Source organism: Bison bison, unplaced genomic scaffold (genome assembly GCF_000754665.1).
Source record: "Bison bison bison isolate TAMUID 2011002044 unplaced genomic scaffold, Bison_UMD1.0 scf7180017864263, whole genome shotgun sequence".
Lineage (NCBI taxonomy): Eukaryota > Metazoa > Chordata > Mammalia > Artiodactyla > Bovidae > Bison > Bison bison.
Window position 1 is genome coordinate 1,854,182 of NW_011494835.1, and position 20,669 is coordinate 1,874,850.

The window sequence follows — 20,669 nt, forward strand, 5'->3', positions numbered from 1 at the left end:
CTATCTAGGTTGGTCATGACTTTCCTTCCAAGGAGTAAGCGTCTTTTAATTTCATGGCTGCAGTCACCATCTGCAGTGATTTTGGAGCCCAAAAAAATAAAGTCTGACACTGTTTCCACTGTTTCCCCATCTATTTCCCATGAAGTGATGGGACCGGATGCCATGATCTTCATTTTCTGAATGTTGAGCTTTAAGCCAACTTTTTCACTCTCCACTTTCACTTTCATCAAGAGGCTTTTGAGTTCCTCTTCACTTTCTGCCATAAGGGTGGTGTCATCTGCATATCTGAGCTTACTGATATTTCTCCCGGCAATCTTGATTCCAGCTTGCGTTTCTTCCAGCCCAGCGTTTCTCATGATGTACTCTGCATAGAAGTTAAATAAGCAGGGTGACAATATACAGCCTTGCCGTACTCCTTGTCCTATTTGGAACCAGTCTGTTGTTCCATGTCCAGTTCTAACTGTTGCTTCCTGACCTGCATACAGGTTTCTCAAGAGGCAGGTCAGGTGGTCTAATATTCCCATCTCTTTCAGAATTTTCCACAGTTTGTTGTGATCCACACAGTCAAAGGCTTTGGCATAGTCAATAAAGCAGAAATAGATGTTTTTCTGGAACTCTCTTGCTTTTTCCATGATCCAGCGGATGTTGCTGACACCTTCTCAGTCATTCCTTTCATAAGTTTGTTTCTTGATGACCTTGAGACTTCTGAAGAGTATTGGTTAGGTATTTTGAGAATGTCCCTCAGTTTGGGTGTGTCCAATATCTTGTTGATAATGAGACTGGAATTATGAGTTTGGGGGAAGAACATGGCAGATGTGAAGTACCTTTATCCCGGTGTATCAGGGGATTCATGCTATGAACACGACTTGTCCACTGGTGATATTAACCTTGATCACTTGGTTAAGGATACTGATCGTCAGGTTTCTCCATGGAAATGTTTTTCCCCTTCCACACTCTGTTCTTTGGAAGCAAGTCACTAAGTCTAGTCCACACTTGGGGAATAGGGTAAGCTTTATTTTTTTTGTTAGGAGAAACATCTATATATATTGTTTAGGATTTTTTCTGAAGGAAAATTAGTCTCTTCTGTCATTTTTATTTATTTATACAATCATTTATTTGTATTACTATGGATCATGTATATTTATTTTATACTTTGGATTATAATGCATTACAGGCATACCTCACTTTGTTGTACTTTGAAGATACTGAACGTTTTACAAATAGTTTTGTGGCAGCACTGTGTCGTGCAAGGCTGTCAGTGTCAGTTTCACAGAAGCATTTACTATTTGGTGTCTCTGTGTCACGTTTTGATAGTTCTCGAAATATTTAAAACTTTCATTATTATAATATTTGCTATGGTGATATGTGATTGATGATCTTTGGCGTTACCAGTACGATTCATTGAAGACTCAGATGATGGTTAGCTATTTTTTTTTTTTTTAGCAATAAAGTATTTTTTAAATGTATAAATTGCTTTTTTAGATATAATGCTATTGCACACTTAATAGACTAAATGTAGTGTAAACGTAACTTCTATGTACATTAGGAAACCAAAAATTTGCGTGACTTTCCTCATTGCGATATTCGCCTTACTAACAGTGGTCTGGAACCAAGCCCGCAGTGTCTCCAAGGTTTGCCCGTAACTGTTATTTATTTTGTTGCTCAACTTGCTTTAGCTTTGGCCTTTGGGAGCTCTTTCAGGTTGGCTCCTTTCCCCTTTGACGTGCTTGTGAGTGAGTGATCGTCGCTCAGTCATGTCTGACTCTTTGTAGCCTGCCAGGCTCTTTTGTCCATGGAATTATCCAGACAAGAATACTGGAGCGGGTTGCCATTTCCTTCTCCATTGACATACCCGTAACTTTTTGTTTTTTTGAGCACTTGGTCACTTTCTGGTACTCCAGGATATTCCAAGCTCATCTTGTATTTTCATTGCCCTGGGCGTAGAATAAGCCCCTTCTTCAAGAAATCCTAGTTGTTCTCACTGGAGAATGGTACTTAGAAACCAAGATTTGGGTGTTCTGTATACTTGTTGCTACTGGAGTGTTAGCCAGTCCTCACTTTATTTATTAAAATATTTTTAAAGTCTAAATTTGAAAATTATACCAAAGAAGTAGCAGGCCAGAAGTAGTACATACCTTAACTTTGGAAATTACAAAGTGAAGATTTTCTATGGCTATATTAAGCCCAGCTTTTGGAAACACACATTCCAATAAAAGTATGCATTCATATTTTATTTAAATAATATATACTTTTAAAGTTATTTTACATATATATTTCAGTATGCAATGAGGATAAAATAGTTTCAGTTATTGAAGTTTGTTTTTGTTTTAAGCTTACCTTAATATTAGCATCCTTATCACTGAGTGGAACAAATGACTTGTTTCTTTTATTTTGGTAGGACTTTTAATCCTTTGTTTCATGTGGGTTGTAGGTGGAAATGAGGAATTATGTTGTTAGGTTTTTCTTGGGAAAATTGACATCAGTTTTAACCCAGTTCACCTATTCATGAGCCTCTTTTCAAAAGTCAGATTTTTTTCATATTTGGAGTTTTAGTCTAATTTAGACTTTTTACTTTGGATATTTAAGCCACAGGGGTAAGTGAATGGTTTCAGCAGCCCAGATATAGTTGATTTGGTGTGTACAGCAGTCCCCCTTATTTGTGGTTTTGCTTTTCACGATTAAGTGTTAAATTACGTGCTACTGTGTTCTGAGTAGCATGGTGAAGTCTGGTGCTGTCCTGCTCTGTCCCTCTCCTGGGCCTGAGCCATTCCTTTGTCCAGCCTTAGTAGGTAGATGTCTTGGTTGTCAGACCTTGTGTTCAGGTAACCCTTACTTAATAATGGCTCCAAAGCGTAATGATGCTGGCAATTTGAATATTCTCTTACTGTGCCTAACTTGTAAATTAAACTTTATCATATGTAGGTGTGTACAGAAAAACAAAACAAAACAAAAGCTATGTGGGGTTTGGTAGTGTCAACATTTTCAGGCAGCCACTGGGGTCTTGGAAGGCATCCCCCAAAGATAAGAGAGGGCTATCATTTTTCTCTTTGGTCATCAGACTGGAGCAAGTTTTAAAAGTTGAATTAAACCTTAAATTGGGAGTTAAAGTTAATTTTGGAAAAACATTATCAGCTTGTTCAAAATTTAAAAGTGGGTAAGAGTACAGTTGCTCTAAAGAAGAAGCTCGTTCACTGCTTTAATTCTGTGTTTTTGTTTGTTTTCCTTTGCAGAGAATGTAGCTGGTCACTACATTTCCCCCTTTCATGATATTCCTCTGAAGGTGGACTCTGAAGAGGTATTGTTTTAACTTGTTTGGGGCATGAAAATATCTACTTCTAGTATCACCATAAGATGCTTTTTGGAAGCATTTCAAAAAGAAATGTTTTGGTTGGCGGTAGAGAAGGGCAGAGGAGAATTAGCATCAGTTATCTTTGTAACAGAATTATAAGCCTTCTTCATGAATTAGAATTTGGATAAGAATGGGTTTCTTCCGGGAGGACTTGGGAAGAAAGAAGTGTTAGTAGTCTATGAGGCTTAGAATTTGGTAGCAAATAAAAATTTAAGGTTAAGAATTTGGAAGGTTAACAAGAGGCTTTTTTTTTTTCATAAGAATAGTAGTGGTATTAGTAATAATAAGATAGTAACATTTGTGGATCATCTGCTGTTTGCTAGCCACCATGTCAACATATGCCATTTTATTTAATCCTTATAAATTGCTATTATCATCTCCAAGGACACTGGAGCTGAAGCGTCCTTGACTTGGATACTTTGTCTAAGGTCACATAGCTGGTGAGTGGCAGAACAAGGATTTGATTTAGCATTTCTGACCACAGAGTTCATGCTCTTTAACTACTCTACCAGATTGATGCTAGAAAGATACAGTTGGAAAAATGGTAGTCTTTGAATAGCTATTCTTTTAGAACCTAAAATTACTTGAGAGGTGGGAGGGTAGAAGGGACGTAAGTCAGGTTGGAGGGAAATCTGCTGAAGATGGAACTAGGAGGGACTCAGAATATTGGTGCATTCCTGGGGCTCTCCTGACTAGTTGGCGAGATGGCATCGTTGGTGGTGGATGTTAGTAGTCACCTCAATCTTGGCAGTTCTTTCAGTAAGATCCGAGAAGTTAACTGACTTATTTCATTACCACGTTTTTCAGTGACCAGAACTACATTCCAGGATGAGATTCCATGGGGCTGGTTAGTGGGGTTGGGTTTTCCAGAACTGTGGTGGGATCAGTGTGGAGCAGAGGCCAGGGAAAAAGTGGGAAGCTGCTGCAGCTGCAAGTCTGGTTTGACCTTTCCAGTGTTACCTCAGGGGCCGACTGCCAGGTGTCACAGTCAGGTTATGGAACATGGGAATAGGATGTATGCTGCCTCCCGGGGCTTCACAGGGTTGGACTGTCCATAACAATGATAACGGGGGGCAATGAGAGCCGAGAGTTACCGAGTGCCCCTCGTGCTTAGCCAGGCACTGTGCTCAGAGCTTGACTTGCATTATTTCAGTATGTCCAGGGCTACTGTTACCATTTTTATTTTGCTAATGAGGTGAAGTGCCTTGCCCATGGTCACAAACATGGTCTGTTGTGGAGATGAGACTTGAACGTAGGACTGTAACTCCACAGACTGTCATTTTTTTTTTTTTAACGTTTCTTCGGGTTTTATTTTAAATAATAGCAGGTGTGAAGTCAAGTAGACAGTAGGCAATGGTGACTTGATCCAGTAAGCAAAAGGAAAGGTATTTTATTCTAAACTATTATTTACAAACACATTTAAAACTATAATTATTTCCTATAACGTCTATAAAATTTTCCATAAATAATTATCCCAGAGACAGCCAAGGAAGAGGACGTTCAGCAGCATCCTCTACAAAGTCTGTATCTTAGCTGCTGTTGTGTAATCCTTCTAGCTCACTACTTCTGAGTAGTATTCAGCTATAGGACAAGGAGTCATGTAATCTGGAGAGAGAAAGGAACCGGTGAGAGAGCATAGAGAACTCTACAGTACTGTGTGTGTCTCTGAGTGTGTGTGTGTGTGTGTGTGTGTGTCCATGTCTTGTTTTGGCCAGTGAGCTGTCCGACCTAGGTATCTCACATCTCCCAACCACTCTCTTTGATTTTGGCTTAAAGAGGGTGCATTCATCTATTTATTTGTTAATTAATTTATTCATTCAGTAAACAGTTATTGCATGGTTACTATGAGTCAGACAGTATTTCGAGCACTAGAGTTGCAGTGGTGAAATAGGTGAATATAGTTCCCTCTCAGCCAGAGGAGACTAACAACCTGAAAATAAACAAGACAATCAAATACTGTAAGGTGCTAGAAAACTAGAGGAGAGTGGTGAAGAGTGACTGCTGGTGCTGCTTAGCGGGGAGTGGTGCACTGTGACAGTCTCTATACCTCATAGCAGTAGCAGTGATAACAATATTATATGGAGGAATTGTGTAGTAGGTCGGGGTGTAAGTGGAACAAAGAATGGGCTTCCTACATCCCGCTGAGTAATAATACTCTGCCTTAGGAGGATGGGTTTGGGGGAACATGAGATTTGGGCTTATGAAAAATTGGTAACGGCAGAACAAAGTGAAACAGGTTGTGCGAATGAATTCTGGGCCTGTGGAGATTGGTACATACAGTGGCTGTGTAAATAGGCTTCCCTTGTTCCCAGACATAATGATTAGAGAACTCTTGCACCTTATACTTTGGGTGGTGGTATTTTAGGAAAAGAAATGATGTTTCAGGGCTGACTTGGAATAATTGTTTTTCTGTTTGTTTCCTTCACTAGCTGTTTCGGTGTGTAAAAGTTACATATAATGTGTGAGCATTTGTGAATGGTGTAATTTTTCTTCCCAACCCGCCGAATAATGCTCTTTTAATTTAAAAGTGCTTGATGGAGACTTGGTAATCACACCTTGGTGGAAATCACAGGCAGGCGGCGCAGCCGAGTACTTTCATGGCTTGTTAGTCACACTCCCTGGAGTTTCATTTCAACAATGAAATGACTGTTTTAAGCATGATTACTGGAAACTGCCAGTCTTTCCTTAAAGACTGAACTGAGCCTTTGCTTATTTTGTAAAAACTAGGAAAATATACTTGAAAGAGATTTAGCTTTTCTAATAATTTGTTTTATGAAGCGCTGAAAACTGCATGAGTTTTTGATGCTCATGCACTGGGGGTGTAAATGCTGAGAGAAAACTGCACTGGGTATTTGGTGGATTCTCTGTTGAATCAGGTTTCTGGAAACCTCTGGTGGAATGTTTATACGATAGGCATATTTTTATTGCTGTACGGTCAATACAGCTGTATTTGTTCATGAAATATTAGAGTCAAAAATAGCATCTTTTAAAAATTGAAGTGTAGTTCATTTACAGTGATTCAGGTATATAGCAAAGTGATTCAGTTTTATATTATATATATATATATATACACACACACACATATTCTTTTCAGGTTCTTTACCATTATAGGCTATTACAAGATATTGAATATAGTTCCGTGTGCTATACAGCAAGTAGGTCCTTGCTGTTTATCTATTTTATATCCAGTAGTGTGTATCTGTTAATCCCAAATTCCCAATTCATCCCTCCCTGCCTTCCCCTTTGTTAATCATGTTTGTTTTCTATGTGAGTCTATTAATATTTCTGTTTTTGTAAATAAGTTCTTCTGTATCATTTTTTAAGATTTCACATATAAATGATAGTTTATGATATTTGTCTTTGTCTGTCATACTTCACTTAGCATGTTAATCTCTATTTCTATCCATGTTGCTGCCAATGACATTATTTCGTTCTTTTTTATGACTGAGTAATATTCCATTATATATATATAAAACATCTTCTTTATCCATTCATCCGTCAGTGAATATAGATTGCTTCCATGTCTTGGCTATTATAAATAGTGCTGCTATGAGCATTGGGGTCCAAGTATCTTTTCAAATTAGAGTTTTTGTCTTTCCAGAATATATGCCCAGGAATGGGATTGCTGGATCATTGGTAGCTCTTTCAAGGAATCTCCGTGTTGTTCACCAAAATAGCTGCACCAGTTTCCATTCCCACCAGTAGTGTCAGAGGGATCCCTTTTCTCCACACCCTCTCCAGCATTTATTATTTGTAGGCTTTGTTATGATGGCCATTCTGACCAGTGTGAGATGGTACCTCATTGTATTTTTGAATTGCATTTCTCTAATAACCATCTTTTCTTTTATAGGAAAATGGCATTCCTACAAAAAGAGCACGAAATGATGAATATGAGGTATATCTAAAGGTTTTTATTTGTGTGTATCACTTATATTGTCTTTTAAAGACCCTGATGGTAGTCTGCATTTGTAAAGTGATGCTGAATTATTTTCCGTCGCAGAACTTATGAATGCATCCTGATGTTTTTATTCTAGTCTCTCTTTAAGGCAGCTAGGGACAATATTATCATTTTACTGTATTCCCTTATGGTAAAATATATGTAACATGACATTTACCGTATTATTTATTGTACACTTTTTAAGTGTACAGTTCAGCAACATTAAATTCTGTACCATGTTATACAATCATCACCGCTATCCATCTCCAGAACTTTTTCATTTTTTCAAACTGAAACTCTGGACCCATTAAGCAATAGCTCTCCACCCCACGTCCACGCAGCCCCTGGTAACCACTGTGCTACTTTCTGTTTATAAATCTGACTATTCTAGGATCCAGGAATATATGCTATATTCCAACTATATGCTAAAATAAATACATTCTAAATCCATCTTTAAATATATGACTGTCAAACTTTTAATTGTTTTTGACTTAGGACCAGAACATTTAACTGATATCTGTCTTCCCATTTCTTTCTCTTGATTCCTTTTTATCTTGCTGATTCCAGGAAACATTTCCTGCCTCTTAGCCTTCTTTTTCCTTCCTAACCTTATTGCCCTCTAGTCTCGTCTGGCTGAAACTTTTGACCCCAGCCTTTGAATCTACTTCCAAGCATAGCTGTGGGGCTGTTTAATTCCTATCAGCTTTTCCTGCCCCCCATCTTGTATTTTACTAAACTGATGTTTGTCAGATGGTTCTAAACCATCTGCATTGGAACTGCTTAGGGCACTTGTTAATATTTCAGATTCCTGGTCCATTCCATATCTCCTAAATTCATGCGGACTGGGTAGTCTTCACATTTAAGTGTTCTGTGCTCAGTCACTCAGTTGTGTCCAACTCTTTGTGACCCCTGGACTATAGCCCTCTAGGCTCCTCTGTCCATGGGATTTCTGAGGCAAAAATACTGGAGTGGGTTGCCATTTCTTTCTCCAGGGACTCTTTCAGACTTAGAAATCGAACCTTTGTCTCTTGTGTCTCCTGCATTGGCTAGTGGATTCTTTCCCAGTGTGCCCAAAACAAGTGTCCCAGGACATCCTGTACGCTCGGAAGTTTGAGAGTCATTGCTCTCCATAATGGATAAATAGACATCCAGGGGCTCAAGTCTTTATGGGTTCCTAGAGACTGTGAGTGTTAACCTGAAAACAGTTGTTTCAGTGGCAAAAATGTTTACTGCGTATATATAGTAGTAGTGCTTAGTGAGTCAGTTGTGTCGGAATCTATATGACCCCATGGACTGTAGCCCGCCAGGCTCCTCTGTCCATGGGATTCTCCAGGCAAGAATACTGGAGTGGGTTGCCATGCCCTCCTCCAAGGGATCTTCCCAGATCGGACCCAGGTGTGCCGCATTGCAGGCAGATTCTTTACCATCTGAGCCACCAGGGAAACCAACTTAAACTTTAATTTTTAGAACATAGTTTGTGTGTTGGTGACTACCTGATTTTTGATTTGAGATTTTTTTTTTTTTAATTCTTTTCTATTTCCCCCACCCCTCAGGCCGTGGCAACTGCTTTCCTACTCTCTTTCTATGAATTTGGCTTTTTAAAACTTTTCAGATTCTACCTGGAAGTGGTGCATGCAGTATGTGTCTTTTTCTGTCTGACTTCTTTCACTGAGCATAATACCTTCCAGGTTCACCCATCCTGTCACCAAGGGCAAGATGTTGTCCTTTCTCATGCTTGGATACTATTCTCTTGTATATATAAAAAATGTATTTGTCCATTTGTTGACAGGCACTGAGGTTGTTTCTGGGTCTTGGCTATTGTGAGTAATGCTATAACGGGCTTAGGAGTATAAGTATCTCCTCGGTATCCTGTTTTCCTTTTTTTTGGATATATATACAAAAGTGGGATTGCTGGGTTATGTGGTAGTTCTATGTTCAGTTTTTTGAGGAACCTCCATACTATGTTCCATTGCGGCTGCGCCAGTTTACATTTCTACCAACAGCGCACAAGGGTTCCTTTTCTCTGCATCCTCGCCAGGACTGTTATTTCTTATCTTTTTTCATGATAATCATTCTAATGGGCATGACCTGGTATCTTATTGTGAGTTCGATTTGCTTTCTTTCTCTTGATGATTAGTAATGTTGGCCATCTGTTTGTCTTCTTTGGAAAAGTATTTAAGACCTGTGCCCTTTTTTTTTTTTTTTGATGGATTGGTTTTTCACTATTAAATTACATGATTTCTTTATATATTTTGCTTATTAACCCTTTAACAGATATATGACTTGCAACTGTTTTCTTCCATTCCATAGGTTGCCTTTTCATTTTGTTGTTACCTTTGCTGTGCAGAGCTTTTTACTTGAGTATGTTCCCACTTGTTTATTTTTGCATTTGTTGCCTTAGCTTTAATGTCAAATCCAAGTTTATTTGATATTTTAAGGGTTAGAACAAGGATAGAAGGGTTATTTCCTTTCTTTTTATACCCCAAGAATATAGATAATGCAGTGTTAGAGAATCTGCCTGCCAATGCAGGAGACACAAGCGACAAGGGTTCCACTCCTGGGGTCGAGAAGATCCCCTGGAGAAGGAAATGGCAACCCACTCCAGTATTCTTGCCTGGGAATTCCCATGGACAGAGGAGCCTGGCAGGCTGCAGTCCATGGTGTTGCAGAGAGTCACACAGCACTGAGCACACACACATATAAAATCTACTGACTGCTTTTTCATCCTTTTTTTTTTTTCCCTGCAATAAAAATAGAAGGGAAAAAAATAGAAAAAAGAACTGAAGGAAGAGGTAAATGTCCCTAACCCAACATTCCGAATTTGAAACATGTCCCCTTGTGTCTTTGTGATTTTCTAATAAGTTTCAGCAGGCTACTTTTGGTTTGTAATTAACATTAATCTTAGAATAAACAGACTGACTTTGGCTTTAAAAAATTACAGGTCATGTGCATTTTAGCCCGAGAGAAGAAAAGCAGACTGGAAGTACACTCCTAGAGATCAGGAGCAAATGATGAGGAAGAGTGTAGTTTGCAGGCTTAAAATTCAAACCTGATCCATTGTTCTCCTGGCGTAATTCAAGTCTCTGTGAGAGGTTTTGGTGGGTGTCATTCTGTAAAAGGATTGGCACCAGCTTTGTCTTCTCTGTCACCTCTGAGTATTCATCTGCATGCATTTCTTCTCTTATAGCCAGACTTTCAGGGATGAATAAATTATGTGAACATCTGCCGTTTACTTAGGTTTTTCTTTTTAACAGCTACTTCAGACATATTTAAACAGGTGCTGGGGTACCTCATGAAAGAGCGTAGAAAATGAAACATAACGGCAGGCCTGTATATAAGGCTGCTAAGATAGATATGAGGCGTATTTCTCAGGAGCAGTTGTTGAGAGTGCATTCTCAACTTTGTTCTTTATCTCATTATGAGTGTGCAGTTTTGTCGTGGTAAACTTCAGTCTCATCTAGAAGAACTTAAAAACCATCATTATTTCTTTGGCTTGATTTATATTTAATTGTGTAAATGGCATTCTTTAAGTTAACAGCATTCCTGTTTCACTAAGAAAACCCCAGATATTGTTTAGCAGTGCTTTAAACCAGAGGTTCTCAACTCTGGCTGCATATTAAAATTGTTTAGAGAGCTTTTAGAAATAAGCAATGCCCTGGCTTCACCACAGAACCACTGAATTCAAATATGTAGGAGATGGGGGCTCTAGAAATCTCTTAAAAAAAAAAAAATCAATTCCAGCTCTCCAGGTGATTTTACTGTGTGGCATAGTTGAGAATAACTATATTTAATCACTGCTTCTCAAATGATCTGTGGTAAAAGATAGTTTTTTGGTTTATTTCTAATCTTTTGTGAACTGATATTGATACTTTAAAAAATTACAATCAAAATGAACTATTAGAAAAACTTAATTCAAGTTCCAAATACTTATTAATAGGTCTGACAGTCATAAAAATTACTTGGTCAAATTGTTATAAATGTTTCTAAAGGAGCCGGTAACAAGTTGGTAACAGTCAACTTGCAGCTTAGCCCTGGTCCATGACCACACTTGGATGAAGACTGTTTTAAACCGTTGCTTTGATAAGTTGTTAGTTACTGATATCAGAATGGGAAGCAAGCCAACTTTAAACATAGACCTTTTCTCTCTCTTTTTATAAAATAATTTTGTTTATTTTTGGCTGCGCTATGTCTTCTGTTGCTTGGGCCCTCTCTAGCTGCAGCGAGCAGGGGCTTCTCTAGCTGAGGTGCTCAGGCCTCTCATTGTGGTGGCTCCTTTTGTTGTGGAGCACAGGCTTTAGGGTGCATGGGCTTCAGTAGTTGCAGTTCCTGGGCTCCAGAGCACAGGCTCAGTAGTTGTGGCACACGGGCTCAGTAGTTGTGGGGCATGGGCTTATTTGCTCCTTGGTATATGAGATCTTCCCAGCCTAGGGATCAAATCCATGTCTCCTGCATTGGCAGGCAAATTCTTTACCACTGAACCACCAGGGAATCCCTAAGGCTTTTTCTTTGTAAGGCCATTACTGTAGAAAATTATTTTTAGTCACCACTGATCTAGAGTTTCCTTTGTTAAGTACGCTACAAGTTCAGAAATGGTAAAAAGAAGCAGTGGTTCTTTTGTAACTTTAGGGAATCTGAGATCATTAGATAATGTAAGCTAAGCTTTGTAACTCTTTGTAAGCTTTATAACTACCTATACTGATGGCCTCAATTTTACATTATGATAGAAATAACTTGGATTTAAATTTTTTTTTTATGATTTTCAAAATATTTTACTTCTTAATTGTCTGTGTATTTTCATTTAAAGCACATAATTGGTCTTCACAACTTTGTGTGGGATGAGGACAGAGATTATCACACTTACTTTGCAGACTGGAAAAGTGAGACACTCAGTGCTCACTTTTGTTTTAGTTGGAAAGTAATTGAAACACGTTTCTTGGCTCCATTCTGATTCTGTCCCTACCTTGCAAAGGTATTTCCAGAAATGTAGCAACTTCTAACACCGTGCAGTAGTGGTCAAGTAACATAATCAGGCTTAAATTCTGTTATACTTTAACCAACTTCTCTAATTTTTTAGTAGGAATTTAAGGCATAGGCAGACATATGATGCAGACTTTTTACATTTTTTGTAGGAAAAAAATAAAACATTCTCATGCAGGAGATAAGTGAAAAAATAAAAGATGACAACATTAAAAAAATGTTTTCTTTGTTGTTTTTTATATTGCAGAATGTGTTTAACATGGTTGTGGAAGTACCTCGGTGGACGAATGCTAAAATGGAGGTATGAAATATCCTATTAGCATCAAATGGAATAATTAATAATGATATAAAATTTTGTTTCAAGTTGTTTGTCATAATATTTTGAATTTGGGATGGTTGACAAGTTTCTTTATAATGGACAATGGAAAATATTCTTGCAAACTTACTTTGAATCTATTTTCAAAAAAGAAAATATTATTCCAAGCTGAATTTACACTTTAAAGAGAATATATTCTTTTTTGCCTCTCTATTTTGTTATACACATATTTATTTAATTTTCCTTGACTCCTGTGTCTTTGAAAATAGCAAATACTTTTAAGGTTTTCTTAAATAGGTTCTGAGATGTATTTTGTTCATAGACACAATTGCAGCATATTTGGGGCTGACAATTTTGATTCCTAAGGACTTAATTCTCCGAGGAGTTAAAGTGTTTTTCTGGCCAACTCTTGATTTCTGAGTACTTTCTAAGAGCATCTAGTATTCCCCTGGTTAGTTTTTACAATTAATCATTTTTTCTTGATTTTTCTTGATAGGTGTGAACCTATCAAGAACTTCCTTTTTGCTTTTCAGAATTTTATTGTTTCATCTTCAGTTAAGTAAGGTCCCTATTTCTGAGTGAAATTTAATTTATGGTACTTTGTTTCGTTATCTAAGTTTTCTGCAACTTTGGATGTGAAGGTAGGTATTATTTTACATGTTTAAGTTAAGATAGTTTTATCAGTATATGTTTTGCAGATTCTATATTTGGAGAATTATTTCTCTAAATATAAAATAGTAGGTTTTTTGGTTAATATTTTAATAGGAAAAAGTAATTAGATTCTTCTTTTGCTCATCTTGCTTTTGGTATAATGTTTTATTGTTCTTGGCTACTCTCTACCTCACTTGGGTGTAGGATCAAGAACCTATGAGATCTTACCTAATTTAAGCAGTGTTTATTCATTCAAACATGGCTTCAGTTATTTTTTGTTTACTTTTGTAGGATAGTTTTTTTTTTTTTTTTTGGCATGGCAATTTGAATATGTTTGATTGAAAGGTAACTTTGAAATGAAATCACTTAGTGAAAAATCTTTATTATAAGATTGATGGTAGAAAACCCAAGTAGTAACAAAAAGCAACTTGATTAATCCTTAGCTTCTTGCCATTTCAATAATATTTATTATTTGTGTTAAAAATAATGAGTTCATAAGTAATAGAGTGCCAAAATATATTATCTGACGTTTCCTTTCCAGTTTAATACAAAACAGTAAATTAGAAATAACAACCAGCTTAACTTATTTTTAAAGTTATCTTTGATCAATAAGTTGGAATACGAATATTTAGTCTGATAATGGCAGATTTAAAAATCCTGTTTGAATATAGGATTAACCATTTTATGTCCCACACCCCTTTTCTCCCACAACCTGCTTAGATTGCCACGAAGGAACCACTGAATCCCATTAAACAAGATGTAAAGGATGGCAAGCTTCGCTATGTGGCAAATATCTTTCCTCACAAGGGTTATATATGGAATTATGGTGCCCTCCCTCAGGTAACATTTTTGTTATAATGGTAAAACTTCTCTGTCTTCTGAAAAAATTGCCTTGTAAATCCTGTGAACTACTTGAATTTAAATTGAGGACATGTCAGTGAGAGATTTGTAAATTTAAAATTTTTTTAATGTGGAATTTTATTGTATCAATAAATTTTTTTTCAAACTGTATATATGTCTGTACTCAGATTCTCAGAGTTAGGTATTTAGAATACTCACATTTGGCATTTTGAACACATTTCTGTTTCTGAGCTTGGCTATTAAGAGTCAGTGGAAAATATTTTATCTCCTTTATCTGCAGTCATTTTTTTGGATATGACAAGTTATACTTGTATATACATTCATACATGACAGCATGAATTTTATTTTTTAAACTTTAACAGATGAACCTATTAAATTGTTACCTCTTTCAGAACTCATTGTGAATTGAATAAGGCAACTTAATTATATACTGTTAAGAATTTATGACTTTTCAGTAGGAAGCAATGAAAACAATGGCTAAGTGATGGTAAAGCAGCATTCCGATTAGAGAGTAACACTTGCTATTTGCTTTTCTTCCTTTTTTCTCCTTTTTTGTTTTTTTTCTTATGTTTCCTCATTCCTAGGAAGTGGTAACTCCTTCCAGATAATTTAGTGAGTAACACTCAGAATATGCAGAATCAGAAGTCTAGGTTTGGAGACATAAAGAAGCATCTGCCTTTATGTTTATAAAAACCTTTAGAGCATCTGTCTATCTGGATATTTTTATATTTTAATTTTGTTTATTAATTTTAATATTTTGTGTGAAATTCCAAGATTCTATTTGGGAAATATCTGAGAAAAGGGGTTCTTGTTTTATCTAACTCAAAAAAAAAAAAAAAAAAAAAACCAGCTGCCCATGTAGAATAAACAGTTGCAGGAAAAGAAAAAAAGAAAATTGTTTTCTAAAGAGTCAGACTGCCTTTGATGGCAGTTAGACCACCCACATGGATACATTCTTGGTTAAAACAGGCGCTTCTAAAATGGTGTGCTAAGAATGAGGATGTTTGTTGAAACTAAGACCACAGGATTTCTGACTTCCCAGGTGCCTAAGTAGACATTCTGTTTGACCTGGCAGTGAAAGGGTGAGAACCTTTTTGTTAAGCTTAGGGGATACTGTCTGCAGAAGATGGAGAGATGAGGAGAGGGCCTAACAAGCCACTGAATTAAAGGAAGACAAAAATAGACCTTTGAAAAGTAGAGTAGTTGTTATTTAATTGATCAGTCGTGTCCAACTCTTTGCAACCCCACAGACTGTAGCCCTCCAGGCTCCTCTGTCCTTGGGATTCCCCAGGAAAGAATACTGGAGTGGATTGCCATTTCCTTCTTCAGGGGAAAAGTAGAGTAAGCAGAGGATAAACTAAAGTTCATCTGTTTATTTCATTAAACATTTATTAAGGATTTATGTGCTAGACTGTATTTAGGTGTTGGGTAGACACAGAAAAATGAGATATAAATATAAGATTAGTGCAGCATAAGTGATAAGAATGTTGATTTTAGAGCCAGCTTGCCACCTACTAGTAATGTGACTTGGGCAAGTTCTTTTGTTTTTCTGGACCTCATTTTCTTCATCTGTAACAGAGAGATGATAAGATACTGCATGTGGTCCTGTTGAGGTTAAATGAGTTATTGTATGTTCATGTTAGAATAATGCCTAATGCACAGTGATCACATTGTTGTTACCACTGGTACTTTTACTATTATCTGGTTGTTTTTTTTTTTTTTAAAGCATTTATAGTCTCCTGGAGGTGGGATGATCAACAACTAAATTAGTGGCTACAGTGGAGCATAATAGATTCTAATTAACTCATCTTTTGTAGTTTATCTATTTAAAGTTATGACGTATTTTTGTATTCCTCTGGATGTGTTTGAATGTTCAAGGTGCTCTTCCATGCTATTATATTAGTCTGTGAGGTGCAATAGTTCTTCAGCTAGAGCAGAAATTAGACTCTTAATCTTGGTTCTTAATGTCCCCTGCATTCACCACTGCCTACTGAAATTTCATACTCCACCTAGTATCCAAAAATACCATTTTTGTCCATATGAGAACCTTTTAATGCCTTCCTATTGCTGAAAGGATAAAATGAAACATTCCTAACATAGCTGCTCAACCCTTTCATGGTCTGGCCCTACTTAGCCAGCCTTACTCTGCAGCCTGTTTCCTCCTCACTTCCCTCCCACCACAGCAGCATCTTCAGTGTCTCAAGTTTCCCTTGTCATTTTCACACCAGCTCTTCCTTCACAGAGCTGTTCATTTCTTCAGGACCCATTTGTTGAGTAACTGATGTTTGCCAGACAATGTTCTAAGTACTGGAGGTAGAGCAGCGATATCAGTGACAAAAATTCGTATGGAACTTTTATTCTAAGAGACAGACAAAAAAAAAAAGTAAGAACGTATAGTATGTCAGATGGTGGTAAGTGTGTTGGAGAATAATCAAATAGGAAGTGGGTCTAGGGTGTGTGGGAATTGTTGCAGTTGGGAGGAAGACCTCAGCGTGGAGCTATTTTCTAACAGGAGACCAGGAGAAAGTGAGATGGTGGCATCTTAGAAAGTGAGTGCCATCCCAGGCCATTTAGAGGAACTCATCAAGAAACATGAGGTATAAAAGTCTAGAGGTGGAAGGAGGGCTCGTGTGTCTCAGAAAGGAGGCCACTGTGGATAGGATGGAAGTGAGGAAGAGGAAATAGACCTGTATTCTCTCTGCCATTTTTAACCAGAGATCTTTACTCTCTTTTTAAACCTAAACTGATGGTGGTGGTGGTGGTGGTGTGTGTGTGTGAGAGAGTCCTCAGCAGAAAAATAGATTGCACAGAAGTTAACACCAAGCAAAAATAACTACATTGATTCATGTTTATATGAAGTTGAAATTAAGCCAGTTGTTTATGGACAAGGTAATGTACCCAACTGTCTGAGCAGTGAAGAACTCACCTGCCAATGCAGGAGATGCGGGTTTGATCCCTGGGTGGCAAAGAGCCCCTGGAGAAGGAAATGGAAACCCACTGTAGTATTCTTTCTGAAATTTCATGGAAATTTCATGGACAGAGGAGCCTGGTAGGCTGTCACAAAAGAGTCATACACAACTTAGTGACTAAATAACAACAAATGTACCCAGTATTTTTTTTGCATCCTTGTCAACATTAAGACAGAGTGAGCCTGTTAAATTGAAAGCCAGCCCCTGGCGCATTTATGTTTTTGATCTCATGTCCAGCTTCTCCTTCTGCTCCTCCTCCTGCTCCTAACCCCAACACTGACCTCCTCATGATTCCTCTGAGGCTCTAGGCATACTCCTGCCTCAAGCTTTCACACTCACTGTGTCCCCGGCTCTGGATATATTTTCCCAATGTACACAACGCCCTCCTTCCTTCAGTGTTTGCTCATCAGTTGCCTCCTTCATGATGTCTGCCTCTAACATCCTTTACTGTTTTAACCCTGTGTACTCCCATCGTTCTTCCATACTTTTTTTTTTCCCCTTTTCCATTACACCTGTCAACTTCTGACACGCTATATAATTTGTGGTGGTTTAGTCGCTAAGTCATGTCCGACTCTTGAGACCTCACGGACTGTATGTAACCTGCCAGGCTCCTCTGTCCATGGGATTCTCCAGGCAAGAATACTGGAGTGGGTTGCCATTTCCTTCTCCAATATATAATTTAGTTTTTAAGTTTATTGTAAATGTGTTCTAGTTAGAATGTAGTCTCATGAGGGCAGGGATTCTGTTTGTTTTGTTTGCTGTTGTCTTTCAACTGCCCTGGTTAGCGTCTGGCACCGAGTTAGGTGATCAGTAAATATTTGGGGGATAAGTGAATCCATGAATGCATGGTGTGTATTGCATATGGTTCGTAGGCATGTGTGGGTTTTGCTGTTCTCTTGTGATACATCTTGTAACAGTGGGGAATTTGTTCAGAGCAGTTACCAAGCCAACCATGCTTGGAAGAACACTGAAGCAGCAGAATACTGTTTAAGCAGAAGCCTCTCCATGTAGTCGTCAGTGCGCTCTTGTTGTTGCAAACCTTCATCTGCCTAGACTGTGTAACCCTACTGATAACTTCTCCTGCACTGGCGATGATGACTTCCTCAAAGTTTGAGTTTGGACTGGGCAAAATCATCTTTGTTTGTCTTCCCCTAATTGTTCATATTTCCCACATATTATTCAAGTGTTGTAACTTTCTGTGTAAATATTTAGAAGACTCATCTAAATAATGTCAAAGGACTAGAATCACTAAATTCAAAATTTCTTCAGTCTTACTGGTATATCATTGTGTTATTATTTGAACTTCATTATAATTTGGTTCCTTGACCCCAAGTTGCATTTAGTACTACTTCTTAGCTTTATAACCTGGAACCAGTGACTAAATGTAACCAGGCCTATTTGTTCATCTGTGTCACCCTGCCATCTACCCCACAAGGCTATTGTGGAATTCGAATGAGATGACCAAAAACAAGGTTAAGCCCTCAATGAGTGTTTGGTGGTATTATCTCAGTGATGACACTGTTGCCACTGATATTAGCTGCTACTAGTGAAATAGCTTTTGCTCCAGATTGAAGCTGGTGAAGTACCAGTAGAAGTTGAGCAGATCTTACTTGACTTGGAGATAGGAGTTCTGCTTGATCAGGAAGTAGTACTCAAGAAGTCTGTATACTCAGTTCTGTACCATTCAGTGATATTTTGGCAAGACTTAAGGACCAGAGCATGGTGATTACTGATGTATTGGTTAATATTTATAAGATTATAAAGTAATGATCTCAGGTACCTGCATGAGGATGAGTAGATTTGTTTTAGGTTAGATCAGTAATCTGTGTATATTGAGTTTTTTTTCATAGCTTTATAGCTATGCTTTGTATTAGTTTAACATTATTTGTATTCCTGAGAGATTTTTAAACTTCTTTAAAGCTTTTCATGAATCTGTGCTAAAATTTTTCTGTGTACATAATATGTATACATATATACTACTACTGGGTATATATCTATAAGTCAGATTGCTAAGTTCTGAATTTATTTTACTAGATATTCCCAAATGGTTTACAAAAGAAGTTGTAACAATATGCACTCCTACCAGTAGTAGCGTTTCAGGCTTCTTACATAATTATGAGTATTTAATGTTATCAGATTTTTTAAGTTTTTGAAATAGTGACTCATTTTGGTTTTAATTTGTATTTCTCTGATCAGATTGGTTATCTTTTCATATATTTATAAGTCATTCATGTTTCCTCTAAGAATTACCTGTTCCTGACTTTGACCCATTTTGTATTGTTTTGCTTTCTCATACTTAGTTGTAGAAGTTATTTCTAAAGTCTGGATGCTCGCCCTTGTCAGTTTTGTGAAACAAATATTAAGAATAGGGATTTCATCTTCTGGATATTTCTTTGCTAGCTTGACTGCTTTTCAAGTTGTTTCTCTGCCTAGTTTTAAGCCTAGACACTTAAAACTCCACTAGAGAGTGTGATTAAAGTTTTAAATTTGTCAAGATTTCTTCTGGTGATTGCTTGAAATTATACTGTATTTTCAAGTTAAGTTAGAAATCGTTTAGTATGACTCTCTTTTTGTAGTAAAAAGCAAGCCCTGAAGATACAGAGCACTGAATGCGGAACTAGAAATAGAAAGAACCAATATGGTATTTTTTCTGGTGAGGGAGATCATGAAGAACTGGCCCTAAAATTGACAGTGTTGTTATAGGTTAAGAATTTTGCCTGTATGTATTTATTTCCTCAATAGAAAGAACTAAATTGATAGGTAAAAAATGTAATTGGAGTTTCTGAAGAGAATGAAGACAGTTTTTGTGTCAATACGAAGAAGGACTTTTGTAGAAAAATTAACTCTGAACACAGTGGGTTAAGTTATTTCATTAATTTGTGAGCTTCCTGGTTACTGGTAGTATTTATGCAGATTATGAAGGACCACTAACAATCATAGAATTCAGAGATAGGATGTATCTAGCAACTGTCTTATTGAAGACCTTCTTTTTATAGGTGAGGATACTGAGGTCGGAATGTTTTGGCCTAGGTAGTTTGTGGCTAAAATAGGACTAGAATCTAGGTATTGTCCTTCAGGCTAGAGTGACTTCTAGCTTATCACATTTGCTCCCTTCTGAGAATGAGAAGATACCCATTGCTCCTTACCTTGGACGAGGGGTGAGAAGATACCCCTCATCCAAGGTAAGGAGCAATGGCTGCGCTTTGCTGGAGCAGCCTTGAAGAGATACCCCATGCCCAAGGTAAGAGAAACCTAAGTAAGACGGTAGGTGTTGCAAGAGGGCATCAGAGGGCAAACACAAATGAAACCATACTCACAGAAGACTAGTCAATCTAATCACACTAGGACCACAGCCTTGTCTAACTCAGTGAAACTAAGCCATGCCCCTGGGGCAACCCAAGATGGGTGGATCATGGTGGAGAGATCTGACAGAATGTGGTCCACTGGAGAAGGGAATGGCAAACCACTTCAGTATTCTTGCCTTGAGAACCCCATGAACAGTATGAAAAGGCAAAATGATAGGATACTGAAAGAGAAACTCCCCAGGTCAGTAGGTGCCCAATATGCTACTGGAGATCAGTGGAGAAATAACTCCAGAAAGAATGAAGG

General features: G+C 37.6%; 1 protein-coding gene across 1 annotated transcript in view; it reads left to right on the forward strand.

Annotated features, from left to right (window-relative positions):
• Positions 1–20,669, forward strand: part of PPA2 (pyrophosphatase (inorganic) 2) — a 100,219-nt gene that overhangs the window by 14,635 nt on the left and 64,915 nt on the right. Inside the window, exons 2-5 of the mRNA XM_010848347.1 lie at positions 3,231–3,295; positions 7,200–7,244; positions 12,511–12,564; positions 13,951–14,070. Coding sequence (XP_010846649.1) covers positions 3,231–3,295; positions 7,200–7,244; positions 12,511–12,564; positions 13,951–14,070 — 284 coding nt within the window. The remainder of the gene's footprint in view (positions 1–3,230; positions 3,296–7,199; positions 7,245–12,510; positions 12,565–13,950; positions 14,071–20,669) is intronic.